We start from the raw sequence: 17,971 nt of genomic DNA, 5'->3' as shown, positions 1-17,971 counted from the left end.
ATTTATCGGCAGCGAACGAAATCGCGCGGCAGGAATGTATGATTCAATGCCATATAATTTATTACCGCGCTGTATCCAACAAGAAATGTTATAAAGTCATAACGTTTCGTCGAGAGAGTTGAGTACTCGTACACATTGGTCAATAAATGTATGACAAATGTAGAAAGTGGCTTTAATCAATTGTTTTATCAGTTACTCCGATCGCACAATTACGTATATATAAACAATAAAAAATTATACACTCTTTTACGTAATATTCCAAATTTAAACAAGTGATATAATATTTTTTTTTTTTTTTTTTTTTTTTTTTTTTAATATAATGAACGATTCCTTTACATACATGTATATACGAAAATATTCGGATAATATTCTTTAAAAATGTATAATTATGTGTTGTCACAATGAAAGATGCAATTATTTTATAATACGATATTTGTTACTATTATTTTAAAATTTATATTGGTAGAGTAAAAGTACGAAAGAGAGAAATTATTGCAACTATATGCGACAGTATGCGTATTTCGCGATTTCACTAGCGCGATCGCGCGAGCGCGCGCGCGCCGGACGCAGCTCGATAAATTATACGGATGTTTCCGCAATTTTCAATGACAGATATTTCCGCGAGCTCGCTAATCAGCGGCTTTCGCGACCGTGAGAAACGAGCTCTCTTCGTCTTCGATCGACGTCTTCGGCGATGAAAAACACACTGGCCGCGAGCCGGGGCAACCGCATCGCAAACATCGCACAGTTTGATTTCACGGGCGGTTGTAAAACATCAAGTCGGTCGATTCGTAGCATATGCAGCGCTTGCCAACGAGAAGAGAAGAAGGAAAAGGACGAGAAGGAGGAGGAGGAGGAGGAAGAGGAGGAGGAGGAGGAAAACGCAGCGGTCTGGCGTTTCTCCGTCCGGTTGCAGCTGCTTCTGGATCGGTGGCAACCTATCCCGCCCGCCTGCCTCTCTTCGCGACTCGTGCAATTTCATACGCTGCATCTACGATGAAAAACCGGTCGACGGGGAATCGCTAGCGTTCGCTCTCGCGAAGGTGTATCGAGAGACGACGGGGCGAATTGCTCCTATCCCGGGTCCCGTAAACAAGCGAACGCGATCGAAGGTGAGAGTAAAAGAAGAGATTAGATCGTAAAAGCGGGGCGAACGGTGCGCGTCCGCGAGAGAGTATTACGATGAGAGAGAAACGGGCATCGAGATGAGAGGAATCGAAGCATCGATCTCCGATCGGTCGTTGTGGATGCTGAAATGCAGATGCATCGTGGCCGCGGCTACGGCTTATTACGCAAGAACAAGGGTGGCAGAAATCTTGCTTGAGACGCTTAAGCATAATGTATATACGCTGTGCATACAAAGACCTTAGATCTTTTCTACAAAATCCGCGATGCTAAATGGCACGGGTAACTTTCTTTTACGCTGAGAGCAATTAGATCGTAAAACGCTATAAACGTCATATGTCAGATTATTAATAATGCGCATAAAATGAAGAACGCAGATTATCCTTTCATGTAATGCATATAATTCTCTGCGTGCTAAATAAGCATTCATTTACCTTATTCTGAGATTTTTGTTCTGGCCGTTTATAGCCCACTTTCATGCCAGGACTTCGTACGTACGCATTTAATGAGTCATGATCACGCTCGCCGTTTTGTTTGCTCTTGTAATTTCGAGTTATTAATATCACGCTTGGTTTCGAAATAATTTTATAGAGAGCGTACGCAAGCCCATACACACACACGCGCGCATAGAGGACCGAGAATACCAGTTTAATCGAGGCTTCTCGCGCTATCGCGTCAAAGCAATATTTTGCTACATGACCACGTTTCGCTTCAGACCGTGCGACGTACACGATCCGTGCGTTACTCCAAGCAAATGGATTCTATCAAGTCTCGTTTGCAGTATTATAAATTAGTATAACCGGAGCTCTCCGTGGCGTATTGCAAATAATTTCAGTCGGACAGCTATACGGGCCTAGCGTACGGTCAACTTAGCAAGGCCCGGACTGCCTGACCAGCGATAGTTTACAAGGTAAACGTTCTAACGGAACGTGTGTGCGATACACGTTTTCCACGATCAACGCCGCGTAAATAAAACGACGTACACGCGGTGAACGAAAGTAACGCTGAGAGAAAAATATGCCGACTTTATATATGCAGACTTTCGTCGGCTGCGTGCGGATTGATAAGATAAGTCTAGGCTGCAATTGACACCGACATTCGCAGTAAAATTAAAGTTTATCTTTAAATCAATTAAAGTATAAAAATATTTCTACCTATTTACTCGAGTTCCTGAAATCTAGGACGATAAAATCCTACTTTTCATTTTTAACCGTTTGTAAATGAAAAATTAATTAATGTCACTTAATATAGTTTTCCTTTTCAAAATCATTAAACTGATCAAAGGAAAAAGAATCGGTATTACAAATTTGTGAAATAATGAAGCATGTTTTTTATCTAATTAATACTGATTTTATATACATATATATATATAATATATGTGTGTATGTGTGTGTGTATGTATATATCGCGATTAAATTCGGCTATACTTAAAAATATAAAAACTTTCGAAAATATTAAAAATACTGAAATAAAAATATTCCATTTCTTTAAATATTCTCAATACTATCGAATGATTTCTCTTACGTCGTATTTTCCGCTTCATCTGCGCCAATTTTTCCGACAACATGTCGAGTACTTTCCTTTACCGGCTGACCGATGGTACTCGGGTAGAGATAGATGCATAACGAACGGCGCATGCACAATTTCATCGGTGCAAGTGTAATAAACCCTGGGCAATTTTGCACGCAGGTTTGCGAGCGACACACACATACGTACAAACACATATACGTATATATATATATATATATATATATATATGCATGCGCGTTTGTGTCATCTGGACGCGGTATGCTACTCACGGTGAGTCGCCGCCCGGCAAGACGAGGGGAACACTCTCCCCCCGTGGATCCCGAGAAGTGCACGGCGAGCCGAACGCAAAGCACTACTAGCAAGGAGTGCAGTAGTAATAATAAAGTGGTAGTGGTTGGCACGTCACGGTCCAACAGGCCGATCAACCGGCCGTGCGGCGAGTCGGCTACTGGTCTCCGCCCACGCACAGACTCGCATTTATGCACGCGCACATGTACAAATTGCACGCACACGCTGCAAAAAGCCCGCGAGTGTTCGTTACTACTGTATTGCGTATATACTTATATACTTGGGCATGTAATATACTACCACGCGCGCGATTCACATGTGTGTGCCCCGGCAAGCTCATTTATAGTTTTATATACGCGTAGATACGCTATCGTGGACACTCGGCTACCTTAGCTGCGGTCGGGAAGCAAGAATAAGCGGAAAGAGAAAAATTTGTTTTACTCGGGGCGGCGGATCCTACTCGGATGAGTAGAGAGACTCATAAAATACGTACACGCACATACGTACTATCAGCGAGAAGTTTCAAGAAAAAGGGCCAGCAGGAATGTTAATATCTCGAGGTGTATTCGTGTAATATAAACTAGATTGATCTAATAAAACTAATTCATGTAAATTAATATTTATATGTAATTATACGATACGTATCTTTGACAGATAATTTTATTTCTTAAATTATTATGATGATTTTATATAATAGAATTACCAATGTAAACCAATGTCTCTGACAGTACATATATACGTGTAATATATAGATCGTACTTATAAAAATATTATGAAACACACATTAAATCTGTAACGTAATCGGCGACGTTGATTTGGACTCGGCGTCTGACTAGATAACGATGTTTCTACTTAGCTCTTTTTTTCTGTTAACGATGACCGATCTCGAGTGTATGTTGCGTGTTACAGTTTTAACCAACAAGAATTTGTTGAAATTCTTAATCAATATTAATGATATATTATTACATTACAATTGATACATACAAAATCTCCTGATACGCTACAAAATATACAATATAATAAAAATAAACAGTCTCTTCTTTTCTTTTTTTCCAAAAGCATCTCCGGTCGATATAACGCGGTGATATTTCTGCCGATCCCTTCTTTCTCTATTTTCCTCGGATCTATTTACCATCCGACTACTGCTGTAAACCAATTATAAGTTACACGTTGAAACGCGAGTACGCATTTTAGAAGCGTACTTTTACCACTCGTTGCACGCACCCGGAGAAACGTGGGCGTAAGGCACGCCGACAATGCTATCGATTTGCTTCGCTTTCGCGGAGAAAATTACCTACGCAGGGAACAAAGTGTTGACGTGCTCTTGCGTAACTCACACTCGAACCCCAAACCCTTTTCCGTAGGCGAAGCGTGACCCGCGCGGTTCTTGTCGCCTCGGTCGTAGTAAATTTGCCAATTTAAGGAGCGAGTTTGCAACGTGTTATTATCTTTTCTTTTCGCGCGACACGATGCAACGTTATTATTTGTCGCAAATTACTTAAAACTTTGATCACGTTTAAACGCGACTCAAATTTCGAGACTCGTTATATTTTGCGATTATGTGACGATGCGATTAAAATTTGAATTTAAGCGATGGCGACTCCTTAATAATTTGTTTTATTTACTCTTTTGTATTGTAAGACGAGGATGGGTTAAGACATCCGAGCGTATCTCGCGATAAGATCAGAAATCATTATAATATTTTAGATCTTTAAGAAAAACTTGTAAACGCGAAAACAAGTATTAATCTTATTTATAGACTTGCTGTCCCTCGTTTTTCCTGGTTAAAGATATAAGCTTTATTAATGACCATGTTCAGGATTAATTAATACCTTTTTGCACATATTCTTGGGACGAAGAATTTCAATCACATCATCACATAAACAGATCGCCTTTCTCACTACTCTCTGAACTATCATTGAAATTGCACTTCTGTATATGCTGTACATTCTATACTTGAGTGAAACTCACTTCTAATTTAAGTCTACTTAAAATAAAAAATGAAAAATAATATTCTGTTATTTGTTTCCTTTTGATTTTAATTTAATAAGATCCTCAATTTATTAACTGTTTATCTGATCAAAAAGCTATAATATTCAAAACTCCACATTAGTTAAAGAATGTATAGACGAAACATAATGCAGGACATCTTTTAGTCAACCATGGGTCGCGTCATCCACGTCGTAGGCGTGGGTTTTAAGTGAGAGCTTTCGAGATGAAGCAGCTGACAATGCAGTCTTTTCGTAATATTCTTTTTCAAGTTCTCTCTTTCATTCCGCCGTTGTCTCGTCGCCTCTCAATATGCGACTATCTCGGCTACGTAAATGGTTTTAGACGGTAAATGGGTGAAAAAATTCGTCGGATGACTCAGGACGGGGGCCTACAAGCGCGACGCACGTGAACCACGTCGAGACGGCATTTACCCAGGAAGAAAGGATGTAGGCAGACAATGGGACGGAATAACGAGAAGACGTGGCCGCGGAGCCGAACGTCGTCCGTAATTTGCATGCAATGTAACCGGGGATACGATAAATATGCATGGTTTTGGTTAGAAGAAAGCGAAAAAGCATCGAATGCAGCGAGCACGCTCAACACACGTTACGATGCATTTGCTTAACACAAATATACGAGATAAAAAATTATTTATATATTTATATATTGATATTCTTTAAAACATAAAAACATAAGTGGCACAAGAGATTAAGAGATCTCTCTTTAAAATTTAAAAATTTTAAACAAACTTTCAAATTTAAAAAATCTATATCATCTGTCGTATAAACAATTTAAATTGTAAGATAGTACACTCTTTTTAAGAAATTTCACCTATCAATATGCATAAATTATCATTGCATTTAATTAAAATAATTTTTTTTTCTAAATTTCTCCGGGTTATCGCAGCTATATTATACACGCATGCGTTAGCTATCGGTTAAATCTATTACGAATCGTGCAAGTTGAAGCAGCCCGAGCTTATATTATGACGCTCTTGAAGATACGATTGAAGCGATCGCGCCTCTCGAAACACTCTGACAAGCGAACACGGGCTACGTCGCGGCACGAAGCGCAGGCAAGGACGCCTAGAAATTTTGAAGATGATCGTAGCGTCGAACTCGTTGCGGCGCGAGCGTCAGAAGCTCGCAGACGAACGGTAGAAAGAGAGAGAGAAAGAGAGAGGGACCGCGTTCGGTGAATATAGATCGGCTGCTTTAATATTATCGCTTGGCCGTGAGACGCGAGATCCACCAAGTCTCCGACAATCTTCGTTCGCGCGTGTAATACTACGTTCGGTGCGTCGTCGCACGTCAAGCACGGGCACGGGCGTTAACCGACGTAGCTGTTCGTGGATATCGCCACGAGCATAATTATACGAATACGCGGAGGAATTCGTTGATATTAATCAACGTCGTCGACGGCGCGGGCGAGAGGGCTCCAAGGGGTGTGTACAGGGTGATACGCACCCGGCAATTCTCGAGATAATGGTCTGTCTCTCTCTCCCTCTCTCTATGCCAAGATCGTGACTCGACGCGAGCAAACATGCGAAAAACCACGGCGCGATTACTTTCTAATTATCGGCAACGACGATCCCTTATCCACCTTCTCCCATGACGCGACTTAACGTAGGTAGCCGTAAACGTGTGCCGTTTAGTCTCGGAAGACCCCGGAGGAGCTTCGACATGTCTTTTACCATCGTCTCGGATATTCGAAGAGAAAGAGTAGCGCGTGGAGAGATAAAGAGAGAGAATCGTGTTTTCTCGATTCGCGTTAATTAATTAGCGGACAAGAGACGGTTACGATGAGCATCCTTGTTCCTCCCGGAAAGACACCTGGTTATTTCGCATCGCGTCGGATTTACGCGCGTAGACGGGCGTTAAAATATACGTGAAAATGCACGCGGCGACGATTCTGCGGATAGCCACAAGTGACAAGAACGGCCAGGTAATTTAGAATAGACGACCGGCGCGAAGCGCGAGCCGCCGCGTCGGGGAAAGGCGGTGCCGAAATTAATGTTACGGAGAAAACCGCAAATTCGCACCGCGAGATCTGAATTTCCAGCGTTAATAGTCCGAATGAGAGACGCAACGCGAGCGTTGCTGATGAGTCGCGCGGCCTGAACCTTCTACGAACCCGTTCCCGTTGCGGAATCATCGCGCGTTTCCCACGTATAAATCTTCTTCTCGCTCGCAGTCCGGTTTAACCGGCCAGTTTCGTTCGGCTTTCGCTCTGAAGCTAATCGTGGCTCTCTAACTAAATCTTCCCTCCCTGTCAAATTATAGGCACAGTTACCAAGTGGAAAGAACATGGGTTAAATAACGATTAGCGCAGTGACGCGCGCTAATGTATGTACGAGAAACTCGACTCTTGGCTATTTTATACATAAATAAGAATTTTTGTCTAAAACTCTCATCAAGAGATCTCGAATGTTGACATTCGAAAATATTGAAAATATTAAAATTTGAGACAACCTTTATGTATATAATTATTAAAGAAATCAATATACTTGATTTATTTGCAAGTCATGCTACCAGATTATAAACGATCCAGCCGCACCGGATGTACGATAGTCGCCGATTGCGTTATCGGAAGCCGTTCGCTTTCCACGGCGATCGATGAAATCGCGTGTACAATCATAATTTTAATAATACGCGATCAAGCGGGCGGGCGGGTGGAGGAACAGGACGCGCGGTGGGACCGGAAGCCACGGTTTGTGTCCAGCCATTGAACCTGGTCTCGTTTAATTCAGCTCACGGAGCGAACCGGGTCTATTATAGCGCTGCACCGAGCGCGGATGATGTTATATACCCGGAGGCTGTCAACTACTCCCTCCTTTTTCTCTCCGACCTCCGATCTCGAGTTTCCAAGCGAGCCGCCCTCTCGCGAGGTGAAGCTTTTAGTCGTCGCTAAATGGCACTCGCGACAGAAAGAAAGAGAGAGAGAGAGAAAGAGAAATTAGATAGCCCGCGTGGATCTTGCTAATTTCCACTTAACTTAAGAATATTAATTAGTATTCCGATTGGTTTCCCGATGCACGCGGATAGGAAGCTTTGTGCGATTCTTAACTTCCTCTCCCGTAAACGCCTCGTCGTCGCCCTGATGTACGATGCGAAACCAGACCCGTGACGAAGGAATGCTTTCAATCTCTCGCTGTCGCTATCGTTTATCATCGCCAGATTAGCGGACGGAGAAATGAGCGAGACGATCGCGTCCACGGAAATTACATACTTGCCGCATCTCATTCTACGAGACGCATCAGATATACGCGTACAATATCGTACGTTAACCGGCTTGACAATATCCGCTTTATAACTTCGTAAGCTGTCGTAACGCGTCGTTGAGTCTCGTCGTGGATAAGAAAAATTAGAAAACTTTAATAAATAATTTTTTCAAAAATTATATATAGATTAGAAGAAATATTTTTCATTTATTCTTTCAAAATTTGATTTTATTCAATCGCGATATGTAGATGATAATTTTATAGCCACAATTTTTACATCGATTAATATAATAGATAATCTCTGTAATTCTGATAAAGTATCCAAAAAGTGCCCCAACGTAATGATAATTTTAACAGAGAAAAAAAAACAAGGAATTATGACATTACTATACAATAATTGTAATCAGTCTTTCGATTCGGACATGTTTCGCGCGATTTTTTGTGTCTCGCATTCGAATACGATTACGTTTAAGAATGAATTTTTTCGTGGATTGTAATTGGCAGTAATCGCAACAACTTCCTGAATCGTTCGCGGACAGGTGCATTTCCCAGACGTCGTTACGATTATCGAGAGCGAGGCGAGGGGGAGCGATTAAACGAATAAGAACTTGTGGCAATAGGGAAGTAGAGAGCATTGCGCGTTTCTTATAATGCCTAGTAAAACGCCCCGTTGAAAGATCATCCTACCGATCTCAGATCGGTAGTCCCGCGAATTTAACGATTCAGTCGTCCTTCCTCGGACAAAGTACGCTGTAACTACGTCGTAACCGGTATTTTCATCGACATAGTTAATTACAATGTGCATGTCCGCCCGTTCGACAAATAGACTTGCCGCCGAGCGGCAAGTATTATCTGGCTGAAATACGGGAGACGAAGATCTCTCGCGCAAAGAACCCTCGGAAAATAGCCGCGCACGCGATGTTTCAATTGGAGGGAGCACCGGTTGCAATTCTTCTTAAAGGTGCAACAGAAGTTGATCCCACAATCTTTCAAATAATATTTGAAGAATTGAAAACACTTAAAAAGAGAAAATTTAAAAAAATGCTACTTACGAGTTAGAGGTAGAGCGTGCCGACACGTCGCGGTGCTACGACAGTGACAGCTAGACGTGGTCCACATTTAGTTGGTGGCAGCGGTGCGGTCGTGACAGGCGGCGGAGTTTCCGGTCTCGTGCAGCCAAGACCGCTTCCACCTCGTAGTTCCCAGACTAAATTTGTCAACGAACGTGGTCTGCTTAAACGTCTCGATCTAGTTTACCAAAAAGAAGACAGATCAAGAAAACATGATAAATCCTGGCTACAAATATCAACACGTGTCATTCTGACAACTAATAATTAAAGGCATATAAATATTTTATCTGTATCTGTGTATGTGTAATATAAATAATATATGTATATTATATATAATATGTGTGTATATTATCAACATATACCATATATGTTATAAAAAATAATTATTTCATAATCCATTAATAAACAATTTTTTAAAAAATATACCATTGCTTCTTTAAATGACGTTTTAATAATCAACAATAAATGTACAACACATAATAAACAATAAATGAAAAAAAGTAAATAATTTATTAAATTGTGCTTTTTCTACTTAATGTTATTTTATTTAATTAATCTTTTTTAATAAAAAATTAAAGAAGATGCCTTTATATGTGGGTATGATATGATTGCACAAAAAGAAAGAGGTAGGAATTAAAGATTGCTGCTTCAAACTAATAAATCTGAAAAATACATTTCGATAATTTATCGGCGTACCTTTTTTCTGGCAATTTGGCGCCCGCGCCGGAATCTCCCGACGTTCTCCCACCCGAGTGGCTTGAGTCCAGCGTGCCGTCAAGCTCCATCGCCTGTTGAAGATTCGTCAGACTTTTGTAACGTATATTGAAGAGGGGCGAACCGCCCTTGTAACCCGGCGGCGTTTCCTTCAACGGCGACGCGCTCTTCTGCCTCATTAGCGGACGTCCGCGTTGAGTGCCGCTGTTCTTCACATAGAGCTTCGCCAGGGGCGGCTTCTCCACCCGTGGCTGGGGTGCCTCCTTGACCGCACGCCTCGTCCGTTTCTCCGCCTGGATCTTCTTCGTCGGTATCGTCTCGATCGGCGGCGGTTCTGGTCGATCGTCGAGCAATGGCGCGATCGTTACCGTGACCGGTGTCAACGGCGGAGTCGAACCACCTTGACACGTGGCGACGAGAGGACTCTCATATGGCGACCTGACGCTCTTCGGCAATGGCGCGAAGCCGCGCACGTAGTCGTATATCTGATCGATCTCGTCATATTCCTCCGTGCAGGCCGACGATGACGACGGTATCCTGTTCTCGTCCCGATAACCCGAGTGACCGGAGGACGCCTGATGACCGTTGCTGCTATGATAGTGATGATGATGATGATGATGGCTGGCGCTGCTGTTTCTATGGTGACCCAGCGGCGCGTGATCCGAGTTGGTCGATGGTCTCCTAAGAAAGCCCGAGCCGCTCCTCTGCCTCGAGGACTTGCCCTCGCCCAGACGACCGTCCAGCACGTGCGCTCGATCGGCCACATCGGCGACCAAACGGGAGGCGCGTTCCACCAGCCTCGTGAATTCCTGCATCGATCTGAGCGCCTCTTCGTTCCGCGCCTTCACCAGCTTGAGCGGCGCCGCGAGCGGTAGCGCGACGGCCGCGCCTTCTCTTTGCAACGGGAGCGCGAACACGTGCTCCTCCTCGAAGGTCGACAGCAGCCTCAACTCGGGCACGAACTGCGATGACGATTTAAGCCCCCGCGGCGGCTGGCCGTGCACCAGTCTCACGGTAAGCGGCAGACGCTTGCTGAGAAGCGCCCTAGCGGTGTGTACGCCGCTGATGTTGTCCTCGCGCGCCAGGGCGCTGAAGCGACCACGTTGATCCATCCCGAGTAGAACGCTGTCGCCGCGACAGTCCACGCAGCGTAGAAATCTACCGCGACCGGGTAACGCCACCTCACCGGCGATGACAATAGTCTCGCCGGCGGCGAGGGTCCTCGTACCCTCCGATACCACGATCCCCGACTCATCGTCCACCCGACAGGCGATGGCGCGCACCGTTTCGCGTACCAAGGCACCCTCCTCCGGGCATCTACGCGACAGCTCGCTTACCGACTCGATGCCGCGCACCGCGCGACCCTCCTCGCTCAGGATCTCGAAGTAGCCCCCGTACGAATCCGGTATCGCGAGTCTGGGCCCCACGCCGACAACCCGGCGGCCCTCCTTGATCTTCACCGCCTGTGCCACGATCTTACGCCGACGACCGGCCGATATCAGCAACGCTGTGCTCTGTAAACTGGGCGCTGGTAGCGTCGGCACGCCCAATCCGCCGTACTGGCCCTTGGTGATCTTGATCACGCCTGGCAAACGATACTTGGAGACGAACTCGCGCAGATACGTCGCCTCCTCGGCCCAGCGTGCCGCCGCGACGACGATCTGACCGTCGGTCGCGGCCATCGCGCTCGCTCGGCCGCGGCGCCCCCGCGATCCCGCGTCCCCCCGAGCGCGAGATCGGGCCCGATCAGGTCCCCGACGATAGCTGAACGCTACTGCTGCTCCTGCTGCCCGTGCGGCGCGCCTCTATACTCCATCTGTAGACACACAAAAACGATAGCGCTTTAAGTACTTGGACGTGTTTACGTTACACTTGGGCAGGTATGATAATGAAAATGTGGCACGCAATATCGATAGGATATTATAATTTAATCTCTACGATTCTAATTTTCTTAGAATATCAGAATATAATTTTTTGGAGGGCTAATATACCGCGTGAAATTAAAAATGCGTTTTTCAGAAATATTATGACTGTGTGTATTAATTTATTAAAAATATAGTTTAATAAAGAATTATTTTTTTTATTAAATGTGTGTGATGCGGATAAAGTATCTCTATAATTTAGCTCTATATATCCGCCCTATTCACTCATCCTTGGACGTAGTAAAATATGTAGATGATGATAATAATTAATACTCAAGCATCTACGCTCTCTGGTGAAGCTTGTACAGTTAATCTCTGTTGCGAAAGTACGCCCGCCTTTACCATGTTAATTTCGACAGACGAATGCTTGCTTGCCTTTCGGCAAGCATCGCTCGCCATTAGTTCCCCACCAATGTTTCATGCACTTTTAATGCATCCTTTCCCACGTGGAGCACTATTGCGGTTCCATGAAGCGTTCGCTACACCGCGGCTGCGCGAGGGGAGCTAATGCCAATCCATGACTCTATAATAATATACGCAATGACCGGTCCTGTCATTAGTCAAGTTTCAATTACGGGCCGGTTTCATAATTTCCGCAGCAAGGGCGGTCACCGCTCAAAACCTTACGAATGGCAGGTAATCACGTATCGTGGGCAGTGCCTCTGTTGCTTTCTAGTTCGTCATTCAGAACGGAGATGGAAAATGATCGAGAGAAAACCTCGCGAGAAGCAAAATGAAACGGGTACTTAAGCGTATCGAAAATAACGAGATCATAACTTTCTTCGATATAAAGTGTCACTCGCGTATAATTTAACTATAATTCAAACGCGTACAAAAGAGAATAAATCTAAAGACGCGCGATAAAATTCGTTCCGTGAGAGTGAACAATCACGATCTTAATTTGTAGTATAATGTAAACAAACGGATCGGGCGAGAATGTAATGATTCAGTAACAATGGTATACTGGATACTTACGCGACGTCCGCAACACATTGTTGCGAATTACCTGACTCCTAACTAGATACGATGGGCTTGCATATATTGTACGTGAATGGGTGTGTCTACAATTGTTTGGTATCTCCATGGAAGAGAGTCTCATCCATGGTAAGTTAACGGTCGTGAGTCTGATCGTCACGCATTACGCGATACACGGTATTATGAATAAGCGGCTTCACGCTTGCGTTGATCGAGACGGAAACGGTAAGCGGTGGCGATAAAAAAAATGGCCTAAAAAAAACTCCTATTATTAAAATAACTCCTATTAGTAAAATAATGTAAAAGGTTTAATATGTGGCTTCTACTACATGTTAAAGCTATATTTGCGATTATGCATTTATAAGATTACAATTCAATACATGAAATGTTGGGAGCGTATATAAGATAAATTTTTATTGTATTTGGGCTTCTATTATTAAACTCTACATACAATTTTTTACCTCGACCAAAAAGAGATTGACATATATTAAATCATAATAAAAGATTAGAATTAAAATTGTAATAAAATTTCTGAACATATGCAATTATCTAATGAGAGAACGTCTGCATATTTTGCGAAACGGATCTGTCGATATTGACGAGACTCGCTCGTAGTAGTTCATAAACTGCGATAGCTCACGATTATTACGTTGCATCGAGACGATATGCGCGAAGCAAAACACATTGTTGCCCGTTACCTAACGAAGCGCGGATAAATCTGTATAGGTGTATGCGGATGGGCGTGTCGACGATTGTTTCGGATTTCTCCAGAGAGGATCTCCACTTGGAGGAAAAGTAACGGTCGTGACTCAGTACCTGGCGAACATTACACGATAATCTGTATTAAACGATTTCGCGCGAACGATTTCGCTTTCAAAGTTTTAACGCACGCTGTTTCACTGTTGCATCAAAGTTCTAACGCGCTTCTGGCAGCTGCCACAGCCAGAAGCCTTGGATAACAGAAGCGGACATTCGAGCGATTCATCTACTATTAAATTTCCTTCTCTTTCTTAAAACCTTTGTGTGAATTCGATGGTGTTACGTAAAAATAAATTATCCCATCGAATAGTAATTTAGGATAAATTGTATTTAAAATATGCAATGCAATTTTTTTTATTTTGCGAATTGATGCATAACGTTCAATTGGTAGAGAAAATTGTGGATAATTATTAAAAGATCGAATCTCATAACATTATATATATAGTTAACAAATAGAGATTTTGATTTTAAATTTTCTGAATTTAATTCCTATAAATATAATCAATTATAAAATAGTTATATGCCAATGTGATCATTCTGATTTAATTACTTCGATAACTAATAACAAGATAACTGTCGACCAAAAATATTTACTAAAGATAGCTCATTCGTTACTTCTCCGACCGACTCCTCTATATAATCCCGAAGCTGCTAAATGAATTAATTCCATTTATGGTGAACCGAGCAACGGCACCGTGCATAAGATGGGCCGCAGACAATGCGAGATAAGAACGAAGAGGTGACCAATGACCCGGGGCTTCGTGACAGGCGCACCTCTAGGAAGTTATTCGACGTACTGCTTCGCTCACCCTGCACTTCTTTCTCCATCTTTCTCTCTGATACTTTATTCGCGCGGGTATGCGCGTGAACTTCCGCGGTTTGTAACATCTAACGATAAGAGCGGTCCTTATTATAAGATCGATGAACACAGATGATGTAATTAATGTGAAACTTAGTGCCCCCTAATAGGTCGAAGCGAAAGTTTCGCCAGCAAACGAACAACCATTTCTGGAATCAATGCTCGGACGACTTTGCGATCGGCGATATCGTAATTTTTCGATAGGAGCTTATAAGCCATGTATTTTCTCTCAATACTATTGTATTTTATTAAGGATTTTTTTAAAGAGGAGATTGGGATATTTCATCTAAAGCCGTACGAATATTTTATTCGCGATATTTATATTTTTAAACACAAACTCCATTTAAGAAATTTTTATAAATTTTTCATATTTTAGCATCTTAGTAACTAAGATCTAAGTTAAAAGTAAAATTTGCTTTATTGTTTTATTGCTCTAGTACATTTGCATGCAATGAATATATTAAGTGTCGCAAGTTTTATAGCTTGTATATATCCACTTTTAAATTCGTGAAGTTTATTAAGTTTTTCTTCGTATGACTTAAATGAATTTTTTCTTAAGATGCAAATTTGCATCAAATTATGAAAGAGAAAATTCTATCTTTAAAACATCACATCTCTCCCTCTCTCTCTCTATCTATCTATCTATCTATCTATCTATCTACCTCTCTTCGACAGTTTTGGGGCACTCGCCTACTCGACAGCTTCCCCGACGTCCGGGCGCCATTGCATTACGAAAGTCCAGCAGAGTGGCCGACATAGTTGCACGTCACGTGCATATGCCTAGGCATAATTAGATTAATGCGCCACGAAATTGGATTAAGAAACCGAAGCCGACGGGCTCCGCGTCGCCCCCGCAAAGAGCGGTCCAGGCGAAACACGTTTCTCCCTCAAAACGCCACGGGGTTAATTAATCTTCGGAGAGCGGGTGGTAAACGACGCGTCACGTACAGAAACGGAGCGCGTATAAATCATTTCGAGTGCACGTCGCGTCGCGGCGGCGGCGGCGGCTTCCGCGCGTAAATTGCGAGCGCTAATCGCAGGCCGGTTTAGAACAGGCCGCGAAACCGCTAGCTGGAGAAAACGAAGCATCTTGCCAATTCGACATTATGAATTCGAAACGATTTAAGGCAATTCTGTGAAAATTAAGCGCGACTTTTCAGAAATTTAAAAAAAAAAAAATACTCTATTTTTTTTTATATGTTCAATATTTAATTTTTGCAATACGTGAAATATAAATATGAAATTAGACGAATTCGTCGAATTTTCGTGCAATCCAATGAGAAACCGGTCACTCGCGCGAGTCGTCGTATCTCTGATCGGATCGATTTTTGCAGACGGCACGCATTCCTCGGCGAAGTAGTTACGACCGCGATAAAACGACACGACGAAGGACCGCTCAGGCATGCTGTCGATCGCGTCGTTACGCATATCGATATGTGTACGCGATACGATATTCGCGATTAGAAGCGAAAACAATTGGCGCGGTCGGTGTCGAAACCCCCTTCGAGGAGACAAAAGGGGCACGATGTCGTCGGTGAAAGCCAGCCGCGCGGCGTCGAGCTGCAGCATATAATTTGAGGGCACGTCGATAAATCAGCTGGCGCGCGAAGGAGCGAGAGGAACGGGGGAAACGTCGATCGGGTTGCGACACCGGGTTTGTCTATCGGTGGGCGACGAGCGGTACACATTGTCATTAAGATCGACGAGCGTCGATAAGTAGCTCGCCGTGCATCCGGCATCACAATTTTCTATATTCTCAATCTCCTCTGTTCCGTTCATTTTCGATTTCACGCCGACGAGCTTTGCGCTTTCGTCATTTTACACGATCGGATTATGTAAAGCGGATTTATCTCTATTAACTCATAAAAGATTGATTTAACACTTTATTTTTAACGTTCTCTCTCTTTCAATAATATAATATTAAATATTACAATATATATAGGGGAAAGTTGGGTAAAATCGGATACGCGGGTCAAACTGGGTCCCCCTTGTGTTATTAGTTGTAGATTGACGCCATCATAATTTTAAAACAAATCAAGCCCCTATGCACATGATATTTCTTTTTTAATAAAAGTTCAAAGTTTTTAATCCCCCAAAGATCGATATTCAGGCAAGAATCGAATCGTCGTGTACTTTTTCTGTATAGAGCATCTGTTTTGGTAAGTGTGGCATTGCATTCTGTACGTATTAGAGAATATATCATATTAGTTTTGATCGGCATTTTGTACGCCGAAATTTTATTACTTTCCTTGTGATGGGGCAAAACCGGATACTTATACATCTGATATAATGAAAAGAGGGAGAACTGTTATCCTGACTTTGTGTCTCTACAAAAAGCAGTTGAAAATAAAAACTAACGTTCAGAAAAAGAAATTACTAAAAAAAAAACCTTTTTGAGACCCCTAAAGTTAAAAAGTTAAATAAGAAAGTTCTACATCAATATTGCACGAACAAGAGGATATTTTTATTTGTGATTTTTGTCAATAGAATATATTTTTATATTGATTTTGATTAAAATAAATCTAGATTTTGTAATTACACGATGTTTTGCATATTTTCAAATAACTACCCGGTTTGACCCTACCGATAGGACAAAACCGGGTACTTTGACTTCTCCACGAAATCTTGTTATTCTTGATATCTAAAAATTTTTTTTCAGCGATTAGCTTTATTTTCTCATAGTTTAAGGTTCACTAAAGACTACTAGCGGTCGGCAAATTTCTCTTTACTCTCAGATTTTTTGCAGGAAGACGAATCCAAAAAGGTACCCGGTTTTACCCTACTTTCCCCTATATACATGCTGTCTGACATGTAAGTAGCCAAACGAAAAGTGGAGATAGATCGGGTCAACCTGAAGCGAAAAGTCCTATACCATTTTGCTAAATTCGCAATAATTATTATGTTATTAATTAAAATGTCTGAGCCAATGAGCGCGTGGGAAGCGGTAGGCCGGATAGAAATGTAAAATGGCTTACTTGTTTATGTCTCTTAGCGTCGGAAGTATCAGCTGACCGAGAGAAGCGGAATCACGCGGCGAGCGGCGAGCGACACCGCGCCGAAAAATAATTATCCTCTCGAATTGTTTTTTCGATAGCAAGACAATGATGCCCCATCATTTCCACACCACCTTGCGGTACATAGCTTGGTGCGCTTTTTTATAGTAGTTTCCCCTGTAGGCCTAATCCACTCTCAATATTTAATGTAAAAATTCGAAATGTCGTCCTCCTCGTATGCATCGTTATCTACCACAAGGTGGTGTGGAAATGATAGGACATCATCGTCTTGCCATCGAAAAAACAATTCGAGAGGATAATTATTTAAGTTTAATTTAAGTAAGCCATTTTACATTTCTATTGATTCCGGCCTATCGTTTCCCACGCGCTATTGGCTCAAAGATTTTAATTAATAACATAATAATTATTGCGAATTTAGCAAAATAGTATAGGACTTTTCGGTTCAGGTTGACCCGATCTATCTCCACTTTTCGTTTGGATACTCTGCGTTGATACCACTGCTT

The 17,971-nt window shown here is 42.5% G+C and overlaps 1 protein-coding gene across 5 annotated transcripts in view; it reads right to left on the bottom strand.

Moving 5' to 3' along the window:
* Sano (serrano) overlaps nucleotides 1-17,971 on the bottom strand; it is a 136,606-nt gene that overhangs the window by 19,792 nt on the left and 98,843 nt on the right. For all 5 annotated transcript variants that reach the window (XM_070315883.1, XM_070315882.1, XM_070315886.1 and 2 more), the window contains 2 exons: nucleotides 9,922-11,755; nucleotides 9,208-9,403 (listed from right to left, as the gene is read on the bottom strand). In XM_070315883.1, the coding sequence (XP_070171984.1) occupies nucleotides 9,211-9,403; nucleotides 9,922-11,621 (1,893 nt within the window). In that variant the 5' untranslated portion in view covers nucleotides 11,622-11,755 and the 3' untranslated portion in view covers nucleotides 9,208-9,210. The remainder of the gene's footprint in view (nucleotides 1-9,207; nucleotides 9,404-9,921; nucleotides 11,756-17,971) is intronic.

This window comes from Polyergus mexicanus, unplaced genomic scaffold (genome assembly GCF_030449975.1).
Source record: "Polyergus mexicanus isolate NDT 795.1 unplaced genomic scaffold, iyPolMexi1.0 SCAF_2, whole genome shotgun sequence".
Lineage (NCBI taxonomy): Eukaryota > Metazoa > Arthropoda > Insecta > Hymenoptera > Formicidae > Polyergus > Polyergus mexicanus.
Note: the sequence above shows the minus strand (reverse complement) of the source record. Positions and strands in the feature narration are given on the sequence as shown.